Source organism: Ovis aries, chromosome 1, assembly GCF_016772045.2.
Source record: "Ovis aries strain OAR_USU_Benz2616 breed Rambouillet chromosome 1, ARS-UI_Ramb_v3.0, whole genome shotgun sequence".
Lineage (NCBI taxonomy): Eukaryota > Metazoa > Chordata > Mammalia > Artiodactyla > Bovidae > Ovis > Ovis aries.
In genome coordinates, this window is record NC_056054.1 from 74,773,714 (window position 1) to 74,793,152 (window position 19,439).

At 34.5% G+C, this 19,439-nt stretch overlaps 1 protein-coding gene across 2 annotated transcripts in view; it reads right to left on the minus strand.

Annotated features, from left to right (window-relative positions):
- Nucleotides 1-19,439, minus strand: part of DPYD (dihydropyrimidine dehydrogenase) — a 930,457-nt gene that overhangs the window by 522,092 nt on the left and 388,926 nt on the right. For both annotated transcript variants that reach the window (XM_004002217.5, XM_060411987.1), the window contains exon 11: nucleotides 9,501-9,711. In XM_004002217.5, the coding sequence (XP_004002266.3) occupies nucleotides 9,501-9,711 (211 nt within the window). The remainder of the gene's footprint in view (nucleotides 1-9,500; nucleotides 9,712-19,439) is intronic.

Here is a 19,439-nt window from a genome sequence, read left to right on the forward strand (position 1 = left end):
ATTAGAGCTTCAGCTTCAGCATCAGTCCTTCCAATGACTATTCCGGGTTTATTTCCTTTAAGATTGACTAGTTTGATACCCTTGCTGTCTAAGGAACTCTCAAGAGTCTTCTCCTACACCACAGTTCAAAAAGCATCAATTGTTTGACGATCAACCTTCTTTATGGCCCAAAGCTCACATTCATACATGACTACTGGAAAAAATATAGCTTTGACTAAATGGACCTTTGTTGACAAAGTGATGTCTCTACTTTCTAATACACTGTCTAGGTTTGTCATGGCTTTTCTTCCAAGGAGCAAGCATCTTTTAATTTCACGGCTGCAGTTAGCATGTGCAGTGATTTTGGAGCCCAAGAAAATAATGTCTGTCACTCTTTCCATTGTCTCCCCATCTATTTGCCATGAAGTGATAGGACTAGATGCCATGATCTTTGTTTTTCTGAATGTTGAGTTTTAAGGCAGCTTTTTACTCTCCTCTTTCACTTTCATCAAGAGGCTCTTTAGTTCCTCTTTGCTTTCTGCCATAGGGTGGTATCATAGCATATCTGAGGTTATTGATATTTCTTCCAGCAATCTTGATTCCAGTTTGTGCTTCATCCAGCCCGCCATTTTGCATGATGTACTCTGCATATAAGTTAAATAAGCAGGGTGACAATATACAGCCTTGATGTACTCCTTTCCCAATTTAGAACCAGTCTGTTGTTCCATGTCCAATTCTAACTTGTGCTTCTTAACCTGCATACAGGTTTCTCAGGAGGCAGATAAGGTGGTCTGGTATTCCCACCTCTTGAAGAATTTTCCACCATTTCTTTTGATTCACAGAGTCAAAGGCTTTAGTATAGTCAATGAAGCACTCAATGAGTAGAAGTCAATAGTCAATGAGGCAGAAGTAGAAATTTTTCTGGAATTCTCTTGCTTTTTCTATAATCTAACAGATGTTGGGAATTTGAACACTGGTTCCTCTGCCTTTTCTAAATCCAGCTTGAACATCTGCAAGTTCTTGGTTCATGATGAAGCCTATCTTGGAGAATTTTGAGCACTACTTTGCTAGCATGTGAGATGAGTGCAATTGTGTGGTAGTTTGAACATTCTTTGGTGTTGTCTTTCTTTGGGATTGAAATGAAAACTGACCTTTTCCAGTCCTGAGGCCATTGCTGAATTTTCCGAATTTGCTGACATATTGAGTGCAGCGCATTCACAGCATCATCTTTTCAGGCTTGAGCTTGAGAGACTCCTCCTCAAGCCCTACAACCCAGAACAAATATCACTTCAGATGACCACATTATGCTACAGTACGTGTATTATTTACTTGCCTGTTTATCTCATTAGCCTATATGAATCCCTGAAAGGCAAAGACTCCCTTTTACTCATATTCGTATTCTTAGTGCCTGGACAGTCCCTATAACATATTTGGGTATTAAGAAGTTATTCACTGAATGAAAAATAATGAGAGAATAAATAATAGAAATCATAAAATAAAAAGTTTGGGACATAAAAATGAAATATTCAGACCTCCATGTATAATGATGAGAAAGAACATGCATGAAATAAGTAGGATGATAACTTTCTAAAAACATGCTATTTTTTTAATATAGCTTTTAAAAATGACTGCAAAATGACTACTTAATCTAACAATGTGGTGCTGAGCAAGTTGCATAATCTCCCCCTGGCTCTCTCCCTTCCACCCCCATTCCACCTGGAAACTCCTACACATCACTCAGCCTTCAATTTACAACCCACTTCCTCCAGGAAGCTTCTCTGAACCTTCAGATTGTTCTCTCTCTGCTTCCCAGGGACTCTAAACTTCTCTCAGCACAATTTATTATGAATGTGAGTCTTGCCTGGTTAAACTGCTTTCCTAGATGCCAAGTTTGCATCTTCCTGTTCTCCACTTTATCCCGAGAACACACTCAGTGTCTGGAACAGCAGGCCATCAGAAACTATTGGCTAAACAGATAAACTTGTGAAATTAGGAGTCTGGAGTATATCTCTTAAGTCCCTTCTAGCAGTCTTCCTGGTGGCTCAATGGTAAAGAATCTGCCTGCAATCCATCTCTGGCTTGAGAAGACCCCCTAGAAAAGGAAAGGGCAACTCACTCCATTATTCTTGCCTGGAAAATCCCATGGACAGAGGAGCTCTGTGGGGTTGCAAAAGAGTCAGACAAGACTTAGACACTAAACAAAAACAGTAAGTCCCTTCCACAACATTTGTGAATGTAAGTAAGGAAAACAACAGTGCTAGTAGCTATATTGTCATGTATGCCTACTACTTTATTTTTCAATTCTATTTATCCATTCCTAGTCATATTAATCATTAGTGAGGCCCTTCCTCTAACATTTCTGCCATCAGTCAAAAAGTTCTCCTAGCTAGCATTAAAGTACAATATTCCTTAATCTGTAATTTGAAACTATATTGTAAACATTTCTGTTTATAAAAATGTATACACTAGGGAAAATTTGATCAACTATGACACATTCTCAACTTGGTATTTCATTCCATCCCTCTCCTCTTTATTTTTGGTAAGGCAGAAAAGGAATTCTGAAAGTTAAAAGCCATAAAAAGTAGACAGTTATTCAAAGAAAAGTTTGATGAATTTCTAAGTGCCATCAGTGGCTTCTGAAGGAGCTGTTTTATTGTTTGAAAGATGAAACATGCTTGTTAAAAAGGGTGCGTTATTAAAATGCCCTAGTGTTCCCACTTCCATTAGCGAAGTAGCATATAAATAACATTTTAATAAGAAAAAAAGCAAATTAAACATACTGATGCCATGTCTTTTCAAGCACAGATAACTATGACTATTGGGCACTTGACTCATGTACTACTCAATTTAAAATATTTTTCTAGGTTTTTCCCAACACCTAAAATAATGGAGGGAAATGGGCCCTTTTGAAAAAATTCCTGAATATCTGCATTGTCATGGATTCATGCACACTATTTCTTAAATACCTAGCCTTTCCAAGCTCTGGCTGAGGCCAGAATAAGGCAAATTAACCTATGGACTGCTGCTTTCTTCAGAGTGACAGCAAGTGAATCAAACTATACTTGAAGCTACAACTGGCAGAATCTTTTATTTACTTTTCATGAGGTTTTGAAAACACTTTCTGAGGGCCTTCTAATAAGAGGAGCTGGTAAGTCATTTTATAGCCTCCCCACCATCCTGCCAGCCCCTCCCCACAACCTACCTCCTCAAAAAAATAACACTTCCTTATGGAACTAATTGCTATTAATGCTATGAAGGCAGCTGTTTTCTGAGGGGTGCATTAAAGGTTCAGAAAGTGCTGGGCTTTGTATTTCCTTGTTGTCCCTAGTGAGATGAGCAGGAAGAAAATGTAGCCTCTGGGTGAAGTACACAAACTCCTTTCCTAGAAGCACTACACACTCATGCTATGCCGGAGAGCTCAGTCACCTCGTCACTTGCAAGCTTGAGCCGGCTGTGCAGCGTTTTCCTGAGTGGGTATTACTGCCGCCATTCATCCTATCTTTTTCTGAAAACAAAGGTTTTTAATCTCAATTATCTAATTCCATAATTTTTGAGTGCTTAAAGGCTCCAGTTTAGCAGCATCAACAGTGCTTCTCTCTTTCCTTTTTCACATAAAAATGAGCAATCATACAAAACAAAAATTTGCCCCAGACTTTACCTTGAATGTTCAAGAGGAGAAAACAAAGACTTTAAACATATCCTCTGCTCTTTAAATATCTGATTTATGGAAAACCCAAAATACAGATTTCTACCTACTAAAATTTGTTGAAAGAAAATTCCTCTCAATGGTATAAAAATCATCAGAATTGATAATAAAACATTTTGAAAACATATGATACAGTTACAAACTGTGTAATTTTTTTCTGCAAAGTAAAAATAATGAAATAAAGAAAACATTTTCTCATTTAAAAATTCATAATTTGTAAGGGCATTTGTTTTACTCACTTACAAAGAAATGTGGACAGAGCCTGCAAGGCCCCAGATGAAGTCCTAATTCTCAATGCTTTTATTCCTAGATAAGATTCATACCATCATAAGGGTGTACTATAACTCAACTATAACTCAATTTAATTATCAAAGTGTGATTTTGTTACACAAGGATAGTAACATCTACAATGTAAGAGATGCTCACTATGTGCTAGACATGTATCTAAGTGCCTTACATATATTATTAATTTATCTATTCTTAACACCAGAAGGTAGATACTATACTTTTCCTTCTTAAAAGATCAAGACCATGAAGTACAAAGAGACTAAGGGAGCCAGATTTCCAGCTGGGCAGCCTGGCTCCAGAGCCCCTGCTCTAAGCTGCTACACCAGACGGACTCTAATTAGTGTCATATTTATTGGATTATAAAGAATTCAACAGTTTATGCCAAAACAAGGGAAAAATCAATAGCGAAGAAAAAACAGAATTACTTTTCTAACACTTATGTTTTCTAAGAAAAATAAACCCCACAGCAGGAAAAAATATAACAACTAGGTATAATGAAACTGGAAAAGACTCTGAGGCTGGGAAAGATTGAAGGCAAAAGGAGAAGAGCGTGGCAGAGAATGAAGTGGTTAGATAGCATCACCGACTCAATGGACATGAAACTGAGCAAACTCTAGGAGACAGTGAAGGACAGAGGAGCTGGGCATGCGGCAGCCCATGAGATTGCAAAGAGTTGGACACAACAGAGTCACAAGTGACTGAGCAACAACAAATAAAGTAAAATTTTAACAAGGATCAAGTCAAATCAAACACACAAATATAATCTAAGCACCTATCATGGCTATTATTGGGATTACAATATACTGTAAAGATACATTCTCTGTCCTTTGGGGGTTTACAATCTAACTCGAAAATAAATTGTGACAGGTTCTGAAACATCAAAGCATATGGGTCTTTTCAAAGTAGATATTTCAAAGGAATGAGAGGATGACTTGGTGCAGTGTGTGAAAGAGGCACCGAGGTCATGGCATAGTTGCAAGCGCCTTCCTTCAGTTGTCGAAAAGCAGACAAAATATCATCTATACCTCCTAGGAATGTGCAAACAAGGACATATGTTATCATCTCCCCTGAAAAAATGAAACTGTGAGGTCAGTAAAAATGGTAACAGATTCTCCTTATCAATTCCAAACTAACAGTAGAGATTTGTACATTTTTTTCATAACTGGTAGTTTGGTTTAAAGCAGAAAGAAAAGGGAATAAAATAAGGAAAAAAGTATCTTAAACTTGACACTGTCCTAACAAAAAGAGGGAAAATTCAACTCCAAACACTGATGTTGGTGTTTAACAGAAGAAAAGACTTCTTACATTATGAAACATATGCTTTTACAATAAATAAATACATGTTTTAAAATTTCCAGTGAAGAGCAATATTTGTGGAGTAGAAATGCTACTTAGAGGTAGCCTGTGCTTAATTTACTGACAGCCTTTAAAATCAGACTTTAATACTAAAACTCAAATTAAATATGATTTGGGATCTCACATTCTTAGAGGAAATGGATGAGGATTTTGAAAAGGTGGAACCACCTTGAGTTTTTCATAGGAAAGATATTAAATAAGGCTAAGAATTTATCATCCCAATCAAATTAGAAATTGGACACCAAACTACCTTTAGAATTTGTAATAGTAGTTAATGAAGGATTCAATTAAATTGTGCTTATAATAAGCACACATAAATTTCATGCACAGGGATGTGGAATGTGTAGTCTTTTGTGCTTATTTTCTACTCACTGCTATAATCCAAAAAAACAAAAAAAAAAAGAGAGAGAGAGAGAAATAAAACAGAATTAAGTAAAATAATGATGATTACTTATAATTGTCATAAGCCTTGGAAAGAATGAAATAATTAGCATCTGTAATCTAAGGATATTATACAAATTTGTTTTATAAATTTGATACATTTTTCTTTTCCATAAGCTATTGAGGCAGTTACTATTTTTATGACATGAAATAAATATTAGAGATACATTGGGTGCTTAATACTAAAGCTATTTTACATTTTCCATTGTGAAACACAGAAATTAAGGGACTTACAAACTGATGTTGTATATAAGAAAAATTAGACAAATAATTTCCTTCAAATTTCCCAATTTAGTTTACCTTTACCAACACCTATTATTGATTTAATTGAGACACTACAATTTCATTTCATTATTTTCACTTAAAATATTATTGTAATCAGATAATGTGGAGAGAATAAATTATCACTGTACTGTCAAGTTTATTTCATTCCTTTAATTCTTCAGCATATATTTACATAATACATTCACCAAGGACTTTCCAAATTAACCACTATGGAATCCACCCTGTACTAGATACTAGGAGGAACAGTTCAATAGGGAATACTGGAAAGTAAAGCTAGGCACATAGTACATAAAATCATTTGCTGAAGTTCTCAGCCAGTCAGAAGGAGTTTCATCCTCTTGTATAGGGTAACACTGGTGACTTTAATGAAAAGCAAAATTGGAATTAGATATCTGAATCTGGGATATCATTTTTGAACTTTAGTGAGAAGAGAACTATTGTACCATTTCCAATAATAGCAAACTTGAAAGGCAATCAGTCTTAGGGCAATCTGACGAGGTGATCCTTATTTTGTGCATATCTCTCTAAATGTATTCTAAACTTTATAAAACAAACTTTTTGTTTGAAGGTCTGCCTCCAGCCCCAGTCTGTGAAATTTTTAAGTTCAAGAAATGCCTCATTCATCTTTGTACCCTCCAGAATACATTTCGGTACCTGGCACTCACTAGAAACTCACTAAATGCTTGTTACATGCATGAGCATAAACAGAGGATGAAATATGTTCTGAGAAATGAAGAGCAGAGAAAGAGACTTTAGAGTCATTTTATACAGAAGTGCAATAGTGCTTATTGTAAGTCTGGCTACCACTTGCCACATAGAAGTTGTCTGTTAAATATTCTTAAAAGGAATTAATGTATGTATGGATAAATGAATGAATGAGTTCACTGAAGAAATAAATATATTAAGAAAAGAGACAATGGGAAAAGTCTGAACTTTTTAGAGGAAGAAAACAATCAGTGACAGTGGAAAATGAACAGTTAAAAGAAAAAGCAAAAAAAAAATGGAGTGTCATAAACAATAATAATATGTTACAGTTTCAATTCCAAAGCACTTTCACATTACTTCATTTTAATTCTGATAACCATCCTGAGAGGTAGAAAGAGTATGTATTATTATCCATGTTTTGTTACAGAGGAAGAAGCTGAGGCTCAGAAAGGTTAAGTGACGTGGAAGAGTTTTTCAAACAGAAAGAAATATTTGACACTGTCAAATGCAGAAAATAGAATAAGGAGTGGAAAGATTACACTGAGTTTTGTGTGCAGTTCACTGGAGTTTGTGCAAAGAGAGCTTGCGAAGGAGCGAAGAAGGAGGGTAGAAAAGCAGATTGATGATTTAAGAAAGATGTTATATATATTGAAATATACACCACATATGCGATAATCACAAAAATATCACACATAAATCACATCACAGGAGTACTGAGATAGGATAAGATTCAGGGCAGAAGAGACATGAACAACTTCTCTTCTTACCCAAACTGACTTCCTACAGTTTGATTTTCACTCTATCTGATAACATGTGCACATGAAAGTTTTCTTTGAAATTATTGTTTCAAGATTTTAAATACCACTTGGGTAAGATCTTCTTGATCAACTTTTCACAAATGATGTTTCTCTATACCATTTTTTAAATGTTTTCCATTCAAAAAACAATATTAAATATATTTAGAAAGCAGTAGAGATGTGAAGGCTATTTAATATTGCAGCTCTTCCAGCTCCCCTCTAACTGGAAAGTAGCTCTCATTAATGTCAACGTTGAAGGTCCTCGTAAAGCAAGTAGTTCTATTTGAGGAAAATTTTCTCAAGCAGTTTGTTTTTCAAGTCAGGAGGAGGGGAAAAAAAGGGGAAAGGGAAGGTCTAATTATTTTTCCTTGATTTCTCTAATGTGTATGGGGTGAAACATATAAAGCACTGGAAGAAACATACACAAGTAAATTTTGGAACAAAATTCACAAATTTTTAAATGATTTAGTCAAATAAACACAAGTAAATCAGATTTTCTTTTCTTCTACTCAACATTTTAAATACTAAGTTAAATCTTTCACTCTTTACACACATACCAACATAAGCTTTAGGAAGCTGTATTCTGTGATTTTCTGAGTCACATCTACTTAAGTTTGCTAGGGAAAAGATATATTTTTCTTAATATTAGAGTTGTCAGTAATGGAACATAAATTTAAGTGGTAAGATAAATTGTTTTTTGATTGACAAAAATCAACAGAATTGCAAGTTAAGTGATTCAAATTTTTACTCAGTTTTCAGTCACATACAGAGCAGTAAGAACATTATGATCTTTTTTTAGATAACAGAATACAGTTTATATGTTGCTCTCTTTTTCCTTCCTGAACTCATCAATGAATAACAAAGCACACTGTGACTATATCTGCATATCACATAAATGTCTAGATGAAAAGTGACAAATTCAGGCCATCATCCAACTATTTGAAAACATTTATCTTGATGACATTAAACATCTGGATGTTTCCAAATACCAAGATGTTTGATGTCCTGCAGATAAAATATCCTGATGAGTGGTTAAACATTTTACTTATCTATTGAATAAAAATGCACATTTGCAAGCATTATCTTTTTCTGTTTCAGACACAAAATGTAATTTTAGCATGGATATAGTAGGAAGCTATAGGAATCATCAGGTTTACCTACTGTTTTTCCTAATGAATCTTGAAATTAGAGAAACATCTTTATTTTCTTTTTAGTTAATAAAATAGATGCCATTTTGACGGTGTGCAGTAAAAAGTAAAAGATTTGCAAACTGAAGGGTACAGAGGAACCTAAGCCTTTACGTAAAGTTGCCCACAGAAACACTGTGTGCGAGGAAAACAATGCAAACTAGTCTTAGTTGATTGACTTCTTATTCAGTTGGAATGTTATATATTTCTTCATCTCATATCTTGTTCAAAGCATTTTGTTCTTAGCATGTCCATTTATGCCACTTAGATGAAATGACAGAAGTTCAGACTTCCTAATTTGACAATTTTGCTATTTCTAGTGATAATTCAGTATGTAAATAATAGTAAACTTGAATTCTATTTTTGACTATTCATTAGATCTTACTTTGCTTGAATCACTGAAGATTGGCTATTACAAGTTCTCTGTCACAATTTCCTACTCTAGGTCTAATTGAAGAAAAAGCTGATTTTTATAGAGGAAACAAAGCAAACATTGTTACAAAGCAGGATATGTATTTTGACTATAAGCTTAAAAGAAAGATTAATGTTGTTTTCAATTCCCAGTACTTTAAAAATAATTTTGTATAAGTATTAAATACCATTTTTTAAGTCTTACAAATCAAGATTTCTTGCATTCCATACTAGAAGAAGGAAATGAATGTTCAAGTGAAAAACAATTCCCTGAAAGCTGGAAACCATTATGGCAGTAAAATAACAGACAATTGCATAACACATTTCAGCTCCCAAGCACTCTACCTTTAGGATCACTCAGAACTGAGCCAAAGGCACTGATGACCACATCGGCTTTCAGACAGACTATCTGATCTTCATCTTCATTCCATTTTCCAGTTTCATCTTGCTCTGTCCGAATAAATTGCATGGCAACAATTCTCCCACCTTTTACTATAACCTTCCGTGGAGACAAGAAAGGCAAAAATTCACATTTTTCTTCTCTAGCAAGCTCCATCTAAAATGAAACAGAACAGAGAAAAACTTGAAAATGTTTCTTCTTGATTTAATATTGATTTTTAATTCAATTATTCATGCTAAAGCTTATAATGTTTAAATCAACATGAAGTTTTTTCTTTCACCAGAGCTGAGATTCAGTTATCAGCTGTTCATATTTTGTAAATCACTGACACAGGAAGTCTTGGATTGAAGCTGTCATGTGGAATTTTATAGATCATGGTGAGCGTGCGTGCATGCTAAGTCACTTCAGTCATGTCTGACTCTGTGCTACGCTATGGACTTTTGCTCTCCAGGTTCCTCTGTCCATGAGATTCTCTAGGTAAGAATAATGGAGTGAGTTGCCATGCCCTCCTCCAGGAGATCTGCCAGACCCAGAGATTGAACCTGGGTCTCTTGTCTCCTGAACTGGCAGGTGAGTTCTTTACCACTAGCGCCATCTGGGAAGTCCAGATCATGACATCACAAGCTGTTTCTGAAGTTTTAGGTAGTACATGCCCTGTGGCCGGCAGTGTGTGAGGTTTCTCGCTATAATAGCGTGGTCTCCTTATGCTTTATATTTCTGTAGGTTAAGTTCTCTTTTTAATCATCCCTTTTATGAAAATAAATTCTGATTATTACCAGGTTGCATATATCTAAACTAGAAAAAAAGTCCATAAAGTGGGTGAGCAAGTCTCTGGAAGTAACTGATTGGAGTGGTAGGAAAGAGAAAAGATTAGAGAAATTCTGTAGAACAAAGAAATAAGCAATATTTATTTTTACTTTTGGAAAAAAAAATGAAGATTTCAAGAAAGAGAAACAAACATGTTCCTCTTGACAAATTCCCAGTTATTCCACCTATCTGACATAATTTATTCTGCCATAAAATTGGACACCCTAGTTTTTGTTTTTGTGCCCATAATGGGATATCTATTAATATAGAATATTAAAGATTTATTTATTCACTTCTTTTCCCACTTACTGTTTTGGGGGCCAGGCCTTTGTTAATGTGATCCTAACCAGTATGTTGACTAGTCTTTTCAGGAAATGTAAAAACATCCCACAGAAGAGGTTGTGAGTGTGTCTAGTCTCATTCTTTCCCTACCGGATGGAAGAAAGGTAGATTCTCAGTTGACAAGTGAGGTTGAGAAAGTTGAATGTGTAAGGCTTCTAACCAGGAATTATCTGGTCTACAACAAAATGAAAACACTGAGACAGAAAGTAGCTTTCTCACTGTTACGATGAAGCCATGGACCCATCTCTCAGCACTCCATCCACAAGTGGTGGTTCCATCTTTGCAGTACATCAGAATCACCTTAGAGGACCTGATAAAACCCTGCACAGGCTTACCCCCAGTTCTGTAGGACTGAATGAGGCCTGAGGATTTGCATTTCTAACAAATTGCTAGGTGATGCTTTGCTGCTGTTCCATAAGTGACACTTTGTGAACCACGTCATTTTAGACTATTGATCTATGCCATGAATTGTCAGTGAGATTAGTATCACCCATAAGGGAGTGAATTTTTTTTCCTCAGAGAAGAAAAATTCTTACATAACATAATAGCATAGAGTCGTGGCATATAAACAGATATACAGAATATTTATGATATGAAAATTACAATGTCATAAAAATCTAAAATTATCTAAAGCAACTCCTTCAAGGGATGATGTTTTTTTTTTTTGAAAAACACATTATCATATATTGGAATGAAGTTATTTCAGTCTATGTCTTAATTAAGATATTTTTTGAAAACTGGTTTTGAAGTCTTAGAAACAGCTCCAAAAACTATTGTCACACAATAGTTTTCCTTTTCATTATAAAATTAAGAGACTAACAATAGCAAAAATAATACATAAGTGGGTATTGTGGGTGGTAAATATACAAGCCAGGGCTCTCAAATTGCTCATGGTTTAGAAGGGAGAGAGAAGTGGAGTTGAATCAGTTTGAAATCTACTTCCACTGCTTATTTGGGATAGTTGCTGAATCGCTTTGACCTTACATATAAAAAGGGGATAACAATACCTAGCTACATTAATTGGAATGTGGTGTTGCTTAAGGCAATTCAGAAATGTAAAATACCTGAAGCAAACTTAACTTGTAGAAGGTGAAATAAATGCGATTTATTTGAAGTTGTCTTTTTCTGAATTCACTTTTCCTCCAAATCATTCTTCAACCTATTCAGTAACACTTAGCAGTAACATAAAGGTAACTCAACAGTAAAGGTAAGGAATTAAAAAAAAAAAAAGGAAAAGCTGAAAAAACTTATACTCCTCTTTAACTTTCTATAAAACAAAAATGTGTGATGTCTGGAAAGCAAAATATTCCTTAAATACTTCAAATTACAAAATAACTATAGTTCCATATAATGCTACGCTTTCTGTATCACTTTAGTCACCTTTGCACAAGAGAGTGTCTTATAGCTCACCAATATAAACCAGTTTATTGTGTTTCAAAAAATGTCAAGTGATGCTAATTTTAATGATAATGGCTAACTTGACTGGAGAACAGTGCCAAATCTTTATGGTTTGAGTAAGTCAATACATGATGTGTATTTATAATAGTACTCTTTTCTGTGGAGGGCAAAAATAAAATCCACATATTGGGAGCAGGTCTCAGACTCGTTTAGGGTGTGTTTCACTCCTTTCTAGTGTTCTCTATGAATACTTAAATAGTATAAATTATTATATGTAGATAATCTTATATACTTTTTACCAAATTTGGCATATAACTTATTGAACATTGCAAACAAATCAAAACTTTTAAGAATTTACAATAAGATTAAGGTTGAATAAGATTTAGTGGTACTCTTGCATGGCTTTTGAGTAAAACTTATAGTCTTAAAACTATGTAGAATTATGCACAAGAAAAAACTGTATTTTAATATGTCTTCAACTCACATAATAACTTTTCAAATGCACCAGGGTTTATAACTTGTATTCAAATATTCAGTATTTGTGCCAGCTATCTGACTGTGCACAGAAGTCAGAAGGTATACACACTGTCCGCCAAACAGACTATTCCAAAATTCTGCTTTTGAAACTTACAATGTCATTTAGTCTCTCAAACATTTAAGAGTTGAGCAGCAGACATAAATCTCACTCTGTCCTGCTATTTTGATATTCAGTTCAGTCGCTCAGTCGTGTCTGTCTTTGTGACCCCCATGAACCACAGCATGCCAGGCCTCCTTGTCCATCACCAACTCCTGGAGTCCACCCAAACCCATGTCCATTGAGTCGGTGATGCCATCCAACCATCTCATCCTCTGTCGTCCCCTTCTCCTCCTGCCCTCAATCTTTCCCAGCATCAGGGTCTTTTCCAATGAGTCTGCTCTTCGCATCAGGTGGCCAAAGTATTGGAGTTTCACCTTCAGCATCAGTCCTTCCAATGAACACCTAGGACTGATCTCCTTTAGGATGGACTGGTTGGATCTCCTTGCAGTCCAAGGGACTCTCAAGAGTCTTCTCCAACACCATCAGTTCAAAAGCATCAATTCATCTGTGCTCAGCTTTCTTTATAGTCCAACTTTCACATTACATGACTACGGGAAAAACCATAGCCTTGACTAGACAGACCTATTAGATACCTAGATTTTCCATTTTACATAAAAGAGAATAACTTTTAAAGAAAAGATAGGAAGACATGACTTGAACATATATAATTATTTGGAAAGTATTGATATTATATTGAAAAAAGAACTGAGATAATAAGGTTTACTGTAGTCAATAGGGAAATATTAGGAAAATGAGAAATTCAAAGTAAGTGAAGCCATATGTTAAGTGAAATATCCTATGACTTATTTGTGGAAAACAAAGGAATTTACTTCCATTACTATGAAATCTATCTGAAAATACAAAAGTAATAATAATAAATACTTATATTTATTTTTAAGTTCTTATGACATAATTCATTTTTTAAGTGCTTAACCCATAATTCATTTTAATTTTCACAAAGGAGATATAACATCTATGTATTAGTTGCTTATTTTAAGTATTTAGCTTCAAAATTTTCTCTCTGTTGCAGCTCAAAAAGCCAAAAACACAGTGGGTACCATCATGATTTACAGATTGATCACACAGCCTCAGTGATTCTCCTGCTTGCTGTCCTCACAAACAAACAATTGTGGGAAGAAATATTATTTCCTTCCTACAGAAGAGAAACTGATGCTCAGAGAAACGAAAGGAATGTTAAGAAATGACAAAGTTTATCTAAAAATTATGCTATGGCTAAATCAAAGCCCTGTGGTATTCAATTTTATTCAAAGACAGAAATTCTAGTATATTTGAAAGAATGAGACTTTGTATAGCTACAGTTGTTGAATTTCAAAACAAGGCTAATTGGAACAGGAAAGAAAGGATCAAGCCAAAGGCAAATTAAAGGTAAGGGTTTGGTTGGATAAAGGCTGTCCCCAGTGGAAAGAGGAAATCCAAGCTTCCTGGTCTAAGTAAGTTTAGAGGTGTAATCACAAAATACAGGAACCAGGTGATGGACTTATGAACTCAATGTTGTAGATTAGTTAATGGAGACTCCTTGAATACAAAGGAAGGGTAAGTTTAGAACAAAGAAGTACTACTTCATAAAGCAAACAGTAGAGACATAGAACACACTATCTAAAGATATAAAGATAGAAAAATAAAATAGGATTTAAATGTATTTCTTTGTTAGACAATAAACTGACACAAAGAGAATATCTTTCTTAACTTTCTATCTCCAATATCCAGCTGTGACATTCGAATATTTAAGAAATGATGAGTATAAGAAAATGAACATTTGGACAGATGCCTGGCAAATCAGGATATATTCTAGCCAATATGCCACATGAAAGGTTATCAGGTGAATTTCAGCCCTATCAGTATCTAATAAAATGGCTGGCACACAGTTGACACTGAATAACATTTTGTTTACCACAATGAATGACTAATATGAAAACCCCGAAGATATTCAAGCTAACCACATTACAACTGACTAGCAGTAAATGGAGTCGACAGTTACCAAACATTCATCTTAAAGCAAGGAACACTTAACATTTAGAAGACATGCTACCTGACCAGAACATCCTATACTGTGAGTTTGAAATTAAAAAGCAAATGGTACTCCTTGTCAGTCGTCAGTTTCAGTGCCATATGTTTACGATGGACCAGAGTGACCAATGGTCTAACTTCATGAAGTAGGTCTTAACATTTTGTTGTTCAAATGAATCAGGCTCCTGTGCTAATAACTGGTTCACAGATGTCAGTGTTAGTGCCTTTTAATACCTAATGTTTGCTTATGATCACTGTGTGTGTGCTCCATCACTCAGTCATGTCTGACTTCACAACCCTGTGGACTGTAGCCACCAGGCTCCTCATCCATGGAATTTTTCAGGCAAGCATACTGGAGTGGGTTGCCATTTCCTCCTCTAGGGGATCTTCCTGACCCGGGGATCGAAACTGTATCTCCTGCATCTCTTGCATTGCAGGTGGATTCTTTATCACTGAGCCATCAGGGAAGCCCCAATGATCATTAATAATCAACAATTCAGTGAGTTGAGTATATGGACATTTCTGTTCATGACACACATATTATTTATTTACTTGTCTGATAAGCCTATTTTCATGAGGAACAACTGGTACACCAAGCAAATATACACATGTCTCTTGTCTTTTTCCCCACCAATAAATATTCGAGGGAATTAGATACAAAACATCCATAAGTTTCCATTTTTGAAGTTCAACAAATCACTACTTTCTTTTCATACTGTATGAGGGAAAAAAAGGAAAAACACTTCTTGGCTTTGATTTTTACTTCCATATTCGGGGAAAATATGTGGTTGATGCAGAGTGAAATAAAAATAGAGTGCTATAGCATGCAATAAAGATTATCATTTTAATGATTAACTTTATGTAATGTGATGATTTGGTCTGATTAATATTACAGGCATCATACTGTGGAAATTATGAAACAACATAATTTACTATAATTAAAAGCATGATGTCAACTCATTTTTAGATTGCATATAGACAAAGTAAGCATAGGTTATAAACCATAATGAGCAGAACTCAAAACCAGCATACATTAAATTCTAATTGCCAAAGTTGGAGAAATTACGTGAAGAAACAATATTCTTTGTAAAGATTATCCTCTAACAGCTAGACGTTCAACAAGTGATCAGTTCTATCAATATATGAACATGAGGACCTCAGAGATGTTATTTCAAATCAAAATTGTTTGATAGTCTGTACTGGCCAGTGATAATCTTGGAAAATATTATCTTTTATTTCATCACTATTAAATTATTCAAACTATATAATAAGAATACTATCAATGTATTAACTTGCCAACATTTATTAAGTCCTTATTATGTACAAAAATGGTGCTGGGTGCTGTAGTTAATAAAATAATTCCTACTTTCAAAAATCTCAGAAAAAGAAACAAATATGCAACTATATTTTGTGATAACATATAAACACATTCTGTTTTAATGGCACATAAAAGGGTTATTGTAAACAGCAGTTGTGCAGGTCACAAAAGGGCTGCCTGAAAAATGTAAAATATAAACTAATCTTGAAAGATGAGCAGGAATTAGTTAGAAATTCTGGTATGAAACAGATTATCTTCCTTCCGTGAGAGAAGATGTAGGATGGCAAAAGTTTATCTCAAGAAAGAAAGCGACCTGGTCAAATCCCCTTGTAAGCATGCTAATGGAAACAAGCTATCAATCAGCATTTGCAAGTGGGAGAGCAGTTATCCTTGCAATGCTTTTGCCAAGGTATATTTGCTAGTCTAGGACTGCTAAGGTAAACAAAACCTGGGATTTATGCAGCATAGCTCTCTCTAAACAGTCATGTAAACTATGTGACTATCTGCATATAAACTGGAGATGTTTTATAGTTTAAAGCAACTTCCTTCTGTGTAAGTGATAGAGCTACTAATGTTACTTAGAGACTACGTTATTCTGGATAAAAGCATACCCTGATGCAACAAGATGGCAGTCTCGTACCTTTTCTTGTTTACCGCACACTTCATGTTTACTTGTATCCCTGAAATTATTAATAAAGCTGGATACAAGTTACAACTCTAATTCATGTGAGTTTGACTTCACAATCCAATCTTCTGGTTGTTTTGGTTACCAAGGAGACAAAGGAAGACACAGAAAGATACAGTAAACTCTGAAAATCTACTCCTTTTCACATCTCCTTTAATTTATTAAAAACAGCTTAATATAGTTTGTACTTTTTGACTTATACAGACTCACAGTCTGTGGTGGAATGCAGAGCAACTGATGTGCTTACCAGTCTCTGGAATATACAAGCTAACTCTGCAGTTATTCTTTTCTAGGCAAAAGTTTGCTGAAACCACAAGTTGAGGTTACTTTTTTAGTACTTCCTATAGTGTTACAAGTATTTGGCATCTTTTAACTGTAAGATTTTAAAACTGAAGAATCTTGAACAGAAAGAAACATTTCTCCACATGAGAGTTGTACTACACATTGGATACAGTTGCCCCTTAACTATGCTGCCTCATGATTAAGCTACAAAAACCAGAGATGCAATTTAGAGGCTTAAAATGCCTTTGCACGGGTATTATAAAATACATCATTTTTAAAAGGAGAGAGTATTTTTAAACATTACTCATTTATGACTGACAAAATGTTCTTAAATCTGATGAACTTTTATTCATCTTCATCTTAGATTTTGCTACAATCAAGCTATTAGTGGGATATCTCACAAGATATTTGTTAGAGTATTTGTTGGAATACAGTCAAGCTATTGTTGGAATCTCACTAGATTATCTTCTGTATTATCTTGGTGCCTTTGTAATACCTTCTTCAACCTTGAAATGCCTCTTCATACAAATTCTGTACAAATTAGGATCTTATGTCTTGTGCAACTTGCTAATCGTCTCTGATTCTACATTTTTACTGATTTTTAATTTTGATTTCATATATTGCTTGGTTGAATGTCTTTTTTTCTTTCTTTTTTCTAAATTCACAGCTATCTTTTAAGAGTTTGAAGGCCAAGGAAAATTGACATTTTCAATCTACTTGCAATGCTAGGTTGATATTGTAATAAAATAAACTTTAAAATTTAGATTAATATATATTGACAAATAATTGAATGAACTATTTATTCAAAAGCTCTCAGAAGTAATTTTGAAGTATATATATGTATAAAATATAAATTGTATATTTTAATAACTTAATATTTACTTAAAGTCTTTCTATAAGGTTTTCAATGCCCCTAAAGTACTGTATTCAACATGCTTCACTGATCTGTTGACTTGGATCAAGCACTATTCTATACTTTCAGTCAAACTCAAGTTGAATGAGCCAAACCATTTGAAGGAGACTTCACTTTGTGTGATGAGTATAAAGTAATAACTACTCTATAAGTGTCATAATATAGGAAGCATAAAGAACTGTAAGGTCTCACAGGAGGGAGAGGCTAATTAAGATGGAGCTAAGGAAGCCTTCAAAGAGAAAATGACATTTAGAACAGACCTTGAAGGATGAGTTTATCTTTTTTAAGAGGAAAAAAAAATCACTTTTAAAAAGAATGATAATTTTTTTTGGTTTTGTATTAACTCATATGTGCTTTTCATTTATTTTTATCTTTTAAACTGCATGTATGACACATATGTTTTTTAAAATTACACAAATTAGTTTTTAATATTTTCAATTTATAAAAAAGGGAAGAAGATATTGGGAAGCTGAGATGAATATTATTAATGGAAGAGGATCTTCTAAAATTCACATAAAATTTAACAGAGTAATAACAACATAAAGTTTAATAGAGTAGTAACAAAATGCCATTGTTTAGTACAGTTTGATAGTGAATTGACACCAGTTTAAAATGTGCACTGTTAATGAATCTGTGTGTATGTATGTGTGTATAATATATATTATATATAAAACTCCAGGAGATAGTGATGGACAGGGAAGCCTGGCATGCTGCAGTCCATGGGATCACAAACAGTTGGACATGACTTACCAACTGAACAACCACGGCATCAATACATACATGGGAAAGCTGGTAAACCTTTTTAAGAGGCACATTGTTTTTAGCTCTAGAGATATTCCTAAATAAACACGATGTAGCCATCTCTTGGGATTTTTGAAAATAAGTAAGCATTTAGAATATATATAATCTTGAATGGGCACGAGCGTTTTTTGGCTTCTGGCCTATTTGCAGTCCTTGTTTTTCACTTACCATCTAAATTATCACATGTAGTGTAGAATTCTGACAATCTCACCTGTCAGCTTCTTCAATATCCATGTCTTGATTGCAGCAGATTTTACCTCACCAACTGACTGGGGACACATTAATTGCAACTTGTTTCAAGTGTAGTATTTATAGATATTGCCAAAATTTTCAATACAGACTTCCTGTCACTTCATGAAGAGATAAAGCCTTCCTGTCCACATTCTGTATCATTCACATAACTTTCCTAAATGTTCAAAATACACAACTTGGGGAATAGAAGAAATTTTAGAAGCATATAGTTATAACACTGATTTTATAGATGGGCATATCAGACTAAAATATATAACCTAGACCCAAGTACTTCAACTTTGGGTTAATTCCTTTTGTGACTATTCCATTCTCTGAAATTTCAGTCTTTTCAAAAAGATAAACACATACAGATCCTTGGAATGTCATTCCCACATCATCATAAATTATTAAAGACATATTTAATATCTTAGTAGCAGGAAAGTCCTAACGACCATTAATTGACTTTGTGTGCCTGGGGACAATTGGGCATGTTTGTTTGTTT